The 6,230-nt window shown below is 56.2% G+C and overlaps 1 protein-coding gene across 1 annotated transcript; it reads right to left on the bottom strand.

Annotated features, from left to right (window-relative positions):
- Positions 1-480: 480 nt before the first annotated feature.
- On the bottom strand, positions 481-3,333 carry NUDT18 (nudix hydrolase 18). Its single transcript, XM_027077458.2, has 3 exons — positions 2,867-3,333; positions 1,800-2,013; positions 481-1,536 (listed from the first exon to the last, which is right to left on the bottom strand). The coding sequence occupies exons 1-3, from the start codon at positions 3,026-3,028 to the stop codon at positions 941-943; spliced, it is 972 nt and encodes a 323-aa protein (XP_026933259.1). The 5' UTR covers positions 3,029-3,333; the 3' UTR covers positions 481-940.
- Between the last annotated feature and the right edge of the window lie 2,897 nt (positions 3,334-6,230).

Here is a 6,230-nt window from a genome sequence, read left to right as displayed (position 1 = left end):
TTTTTTTTTTTTTTTTTTAAATCAAAATTCTTCTGAACTGAAGGGAAATGAATAAAAGGTTTTGGTCTGGCTTGGTCTGGAGTTGTAGAATGGCAGAGGCAGGAGCCTAGAGGTAGGCAGAGTGATGCAGGGAGGGGACAGGGAAGCCCAAAGAGATGAAACTCTGCTGAGAGGCAGGGCCAGCTTTCACAACTCCTTGCCCCCCTTGGAGTTTCTGGTGTTCTCACAGCTCAAACCTTGGAGGGGATGTGGACACCTCGCACCATGGCAGACAAGAGAAAGAGAATCCCACTGGGCCAAGACGCTACGGTGGGTGGCAGGAAGTCGGCCTGCCCCAGTCCTGCAAGTGGGGGACACGGGCCTGCTGTCTGGGAAGACGTGGGGGGTGGTGGTGGGACAAGGGGAGGAGCTTCTTTTTTGATGTGCTCCCCTCTTCCTGTTCACTCCCTCTCCACAGAGACATTTAGGCAGGAAAGCAAAGTAAGTACCACGTATTTACTCAGCAAGGGGCCCACTCCCTTGGAATGACCTCCCTCAGCACCCAGTCCATGTTCTCAGCGCCTGAGAATCAGATGTAGGCCTTTCCTGAGGCAAGCATGGAAAATGACAAGTAGGTTCATGATGACGAGTAGCCATCTCACGTTCAGAAGGTTCTCACATCCATCCCCTTAGGGAGGAGGGCCCTCATCGGTACCCATGGGCAATTAGGTCCTTGAGCTCTGGAATCCTTGTTGGGTTAAAGGCACTGTCCTTTCAGTGCGATGTAGGGACCAGCTCCATGGAGAAGGAAATTCCCCTGACAACCAGGGGACCAGACAACCTGCCTGCTCCCAACACCACCAGATCCCTGACTGCCAACCTCCTGCTTCCCCCAGAGGAAAGCAAAGCCACGGTGGGGGGAGCACCGTCACCCAGCTCCTTGCACAGAGATGGCACCTTCCTATCTGTTGACTGGGACGACAGAGGATTCCCGAAGCCTCTGTAAGAGTTGGCTTTGTAGGTCTTCCTCCATCACCTTCCACCAAAAAAAGTTCTCACCCCGAACCTTTGGGGGCTCCCTCTGCATACCTGGGTTCCGAAAAGCCACAGTCACCAGCACATTCAAGCAGATGCCATCTGCATGGTCTTTGCCCAGGTGCTGCAGTCCAAGCAACCCCTTGGTCTCTACTGCCAAGTGGTGAAGGGTCAGACACTCCTGTAGCAGCCGCAGGATGGCCATCTTGATGCCACCCCTCTGCTCCATGGGAGTGAAGCCACAGGCAGTGATGGGCAAGTGAGGCATCCCCACTGTGCCCACCAGCACCCACACTGTCTGGACGCTGGTAAAGGTGGCCACAAGCCGCTGGCAGACCAGACTGCAGGGAAGCTCCTGGGGCAGAATAAGAGGGTGCCTGGCTTGCTGGCGATACTGGGCAGCTAACTCCACCAGGTGCAGAATGTCCTGGGCTCGCAGCGGAGTGGGCAGGGAGGTCCGAGGGTACCAGCCAGCCTGCAGGGACTCTGCATCTGCCTCCTTGGGAGTCTTGAGAATTCCACCTGCAGGGACGTCAAGGATGGGGTGGAGGAAAGGGTCTCTGTTGAGAGAAATGCTGGGCCTGGCGGAGTAAATGGCCACCCAGGCATTCTAGCCCTGACCCAGGGTCATGGGGCTGTGGGGGCTGGGGGTCAAATCTTCAGGCTGGAATCTGGAGATGCCAGGCTTGTACCAGACAGAATAAGGGGCTCATCTCACCAGAGGACAAGTTGGGGGAAAGGTGTCAACTGCCCCCTGCCAAACACTGCCACCAGGTGGGCCATACCTGTGGCTTGAGCGAGGAACACAAAGCGGATCCAGGAGGGGCCCCGCTCCTCCAAAGACAGCAACGTCAGAGGCTCACAGTGCAGCCCAGCCTCTTCCTTCACCTCCCGCTGCAGTGCCTCAACGATGGTCTCCCCAGGCTCCATTCTCCCCGCGGGTAGGTACCAGGACCCACGGCACTCTTTCTTGGCCTCCTGGATCAGTAGCACCTCATCCTGAGGGGAGAGAGAGGATCCTCACCCCCACCACAGCTGGGCTGGGAACCTTCCCTTGCCCTGGGGTTAGATCCTAGCTCAGAGTCACCCAACACCCCCTTACTGGTGGATACCTCAAATTGTTGACTGGTCCTTGTGTGCTTGGGGGCTGCAGCTGTCTCTCTGTGCAATGTATCCCTCTTTGCTTTCAGACTTCCATTTCAGAAAGGGGCTAAGATTCCTGGGAGCTGTTTCAGGGGCTGGGGATTAGGCCCCACAGTGAGGCTTGCCATGTATCCTGCGCTGACTCCTGTCTGTAGATGCATTGTAGACATCCCCCCTCCCCTCATGGAGGGGCCTCACACTGGGGCCTAGGCTTTGAAACACACTCCCAGGCCCCACCCCATAAACTCCTACCTACAGCCCTGGCCCCTTCTAGCTGTTGTTGCAGCAACTTGTACAGGGATCAGCACAAAAGAACATCACACGGTGGGGCAGAAAGTCTAAGTGCAGGTTGTGCCATTACTGTCCATGGGACCCAGAGGTCTCTGAAGCACTGGACAGATCTGAGCCCACTCCGAGGCGGGCACTATGCTAGATTCTGGGGAAAGAAGGCAGCCCTCCTCTCAAGACAGTGAGGCCTAGCGAGAGGAAATAAACAGGTTCCTGGGCCTCAGATCCCTCTTCTGAGGGTACAGTCTCGGGGCTGGGCCGCACAAAACTCAGATGTAAGTGTGAGTGTCAGTGCTTTGCAAAACTGGGAAGCACCACGCACTAAGAAGCGGTGGCTCTTGTCGGTAGGTCCTCTGTCCCCACCGGGGCTGGCTGCGTGCTCCAGAGGGCCTGGCGCTGGGCCCGGCGGGCGGACGCTCACCTGCTCGTTGAGGAACACGGCCAGCACCACGTAGCAGACGTTCTTCCGCAGCCGCACCGGCGCCGGCGGCTCCTCGGCCGGTTCCGAGTCACAGCTGTGCACACTCAGCCCCTGGCCCCCCAACACCGCCGCCAGCGCCCCGGCCAGACCCTCCGAGGCCATCGGGTCCCCTGGGAGGCAGCGGACGGGCCCCCGCAGGTGGGTCGCGCCGGATGGGGTGGGACGCGGGTGAGATCCCAGTCAGTCGCCCTCGCCCCCTCCCCCTGCCGACTCGGACCAGGCGCGCTCGAGAACGCGGAAGCGCCCGGCGAGCCCTGTCCGCTGATAGGCTACGCGTCACCGCGGGCTGCCCGGATTGGCTGGCTCGCGTCAGAGACTGAGGGGACGGGGCCAGTCCGTAAGGGGGTCCAGGAGCCAGGTCTGAGTGGTGTGCGCAGCGCACTGACCTTTGCCTCTCAGTTACCTCCCGCCCCCCCGCCCCGCCCCGCCCCGCCCCGGCCTCTCTCCGGCATTTCTAGCTGCCAGCTTCGCTAATTCCTGCAGCAAGCACTTGTCTGGGCGAGTTCGGACGGTGACGTCATCGTGCCTGCAGGCTGCAGAGGAGCGCCACGGTGGCCAGCGACGATGACGTCACAGCAAGCCGATGACATCACTGAGGCCCGGCGCTGTGGCTTGGACCTATACTGTGCAGCTGTGGTTATACACATACCATGGTATTGCCCAAATTGATCACTTCCCAAATAACCTTCTTTCTTCACTAAAAATGTACCTCATGTCACTGTCGCAGGAGGAAGAGTAGCTCCTGCCTTGGAGGAGATTCTGACCTTAGGAAGGTGGACATAAACATATAATAAAAAGTCATCTGAGGGTTATAAGCCAAGTGCTAAATGATTGGCTTGGTCAAGAGGTGTGACAGGTGCTCAGAGGAAGGAGGAAGCAGGGCTGAGATGGTCAAGGTGTGGCTGGAGATGGGAGGAGGGGACTGGGGATAGAAAGAAGGTCTGGAATCAGCCATTCCAGCCTTCATCGATGTCCTGGCGGCCTGCCCACTGCATTTCCCACACAGTTTTAGGGCCCTCTCCACTGCAGACTGAAAGCCCTGTGGAGGGTAGGGACCAGGTCCTGCTCCTTCATCTTTGTCCCCCCCCCCCCCACACACACACACACCCAGCTCACACAGCCTGGTGGCCTGGCGCAATGAGAGCAGGGTGTGGGTTGTTTTGGCGAGTTCTTACTTCTCTCCCAGACTGACCTTTCCTCCTCAGAGCTTCCCTTAACCTACTCTCAGGACAGTAGGACAGGGCCAACTGGAGTGAAACTGTGAAGCCAGCCAACTTTGGGCTTCTTGTCCTCAGTTGGGTCTCCCCTTTCCCTGCCTGCTGGCTTTGTGCACTTTCCTTTTGGGAGCTTGGTGGAGCAAAGCATTGGACTTGGAAGCAGATGTCGGGCCACTGCTCACTGGCTGGCTATGTGCCCCTGGATAAATTGTGGGCCTCAGTTTCCTCATCTGAACAGTAGATTCATAGTAGCTCTTCTTTCACAGGGTTGTTGGGAAGGTGAGATGTCATGGGAGGAGCTCTATAGACTGTCCAGTGTGGGTCACCATGACCAGGCAGCCTCAGGGTGGGTCCTCCTGGCCACAGCTCTTGTTGCTGCCACACAAAGGCCCACTGTCATGAAATATGCCTACAGAACTATACCCTCAGGAATTCCAGTCACACCAGATTGGCCTCGTTAGGCCTTTCTCTCCCAGGGAACTGACTGCAGGTTCCCTGGAGACAGGGCCCTGCATGTGAAGGTGGGATGTCCCTGCCAGGCCCACAGTCTTTTGAAGTACTTGGCAAACACTGCTGCCCCCAGCCCTATCCAAGACCTCTCCACTCCCAAACAACGGAACTCACGGGACTGAGTCAGGCCCCTAGGACTGAAAAGCAACTTGTCAACGTATTTGCTGTGTGTGTGTGTGTCTGCAGGTCAGTTTTCACATCTGTGAAGTGGGGACTGCATTGGTCCCAGACTCCTTTCTGCCTCCCAGGGATGATTTGAGAGAGAATGAGGTCATGTCTGGCAGGGCTATGAGAGCCTCAGAGGCAGCCTAAGATAAACACCAGGCCGCCTGGAAGAGCAGACTGCAAGAAACCACGGCTCCATTATCACTGGGAAAAACACTCCTCCCCTGTTAAGTGGACCTAATCACCCCTGTGGTGAGGAACACACGAGGCAACAGGAAAGCCCCTTGTAAACTGAGAAGGGCTGCGCAGGCAGAGGGCTCTCCAGGCACTGTACCCAGCCCTTCTGGGAGTGCAGAGGGGGACAACAGAAAGTAGACTTTTTCAAGGCATTGGGTGGAAGACAGAACACACCAGACTAAGCAGAGGCCCTAAGACTGACAAGAAAAGCTGAGGGAGGAAGGGGGGCTGAGGGAGAAGCCTCCAGAACCAGAAATAAAGAAAGTTCTTTGTTAAAGTTTGCTCTGTATCCTCCATTTCCAGAGAGAGCAGAACACTGGTGGGGGGTGGGGTGGGGGTGGGGCGGGGGGGGGGCTGCCCAGCATGATGGACAAGTGTGGCCAAACTGGTAGATCACAGAGTACAGGACTCCCAGCATCCATGGGAGCAAAGCCTGAAGCAGTCATTTCAGAGCACGTGGACACACATGCGCATGTGAGCACATGTACAGGAAGGCAGTGTAGGCAATCTTGGAAACAGGGCCAGGGATGGGCAGGCAGGGTGGGGCAAGGGTGTCTGTGATTCTGGAGGCCTTTACAGAGCAACAAATGCCGTCCCTCTACAAAGTAGGAGTGTGAGGAGGGCAGCAGCCCAAGGTATACAGGGAGGGGGAGGCTTGGCTCAGCCTGTGCTCTGCCACTAGCTGGCTGAATGACCTTGGGAGAGCCACATCTCCCCTCTAGGCCTTCTGTATCATGCAGGCATAGGTGGATCCTGAAACAGAAAAAGGACATTAGTGGAAAACTGGTGAAATCCCAAAATTCTGTTGCTTAGTTAATAGTGTTGTATCAATAGGGGCGCCTGGGTGGCTCAGTCGGTTGAGCGTTTTTCAGCTCAGGTCATGATCTCAGGGTTTGTGGGTTCAAACCCCGTGTTGGGCTCTGTGCTGACAGCTCAGAGCCTGGAGCCTGCTTTGGACTCTGTATCTTCTCTGCCCCATCCCTACTCACACTCTGTTTCCCTCTGTCTCTCAAAAATAAATAAATATTTTTAAAAATGTTTAGTGTGTCAATAATGATTTCTTCGTTTTGATCACTGTGCCATGTTTGTGTAAGATGTTAACATGGGACAAAGCTAGATGCAGGGTAATCAGGAAATTCCTGTGCTATCTTTGTGACTTGAGTGTAAATCTAAAA

This window comes from Acinonyx jubatus, chromosome B1 (genome assembly GCF_027475565.1).
Source record: "Acinonyx jubatus isolate Ajub_Pintada_27869175 chromosome B1, VMU_Ajub_asm_v1.0, whole genome shotgun sequence".
Classification (NCBI taxonomy): domain Eukaryota; kingdom Metazoa; phylum Chordata; class Mammalia; order Carnivora; family Felidae; genus Acinonyx; species Acinonyx jubatus.
The sequence above is the reverse complement of the archived record's forward strand: the minus strand, read 5'-3'. Positions and strand labels throughout refer to the sequence as shown.

Coding starts and splice junctions, on each gene's coding strand:
- NUDT18 (XM_027077458.2), bottom strand. CDS start 3,028: ATGGCCTCGGAGGGTCTGGCCGGGGCGCTGGCGGCGGTGTTGGGGGGC. Junction 2,014..2,866: donor CCGTGTTCCTCAACGAGCAG/GTGAGCGTCCGC, acceptor CTCTCCCCTCAG/GATGAGGTGCTACTGATCCA. Junction 1,537..1,799: donor GTTCCTCGCTCAAGCCACAG/GTATGGCCCACC, acceptor ACGTCCCTGCAG/GTGGAATTCTCAAGACTCCC.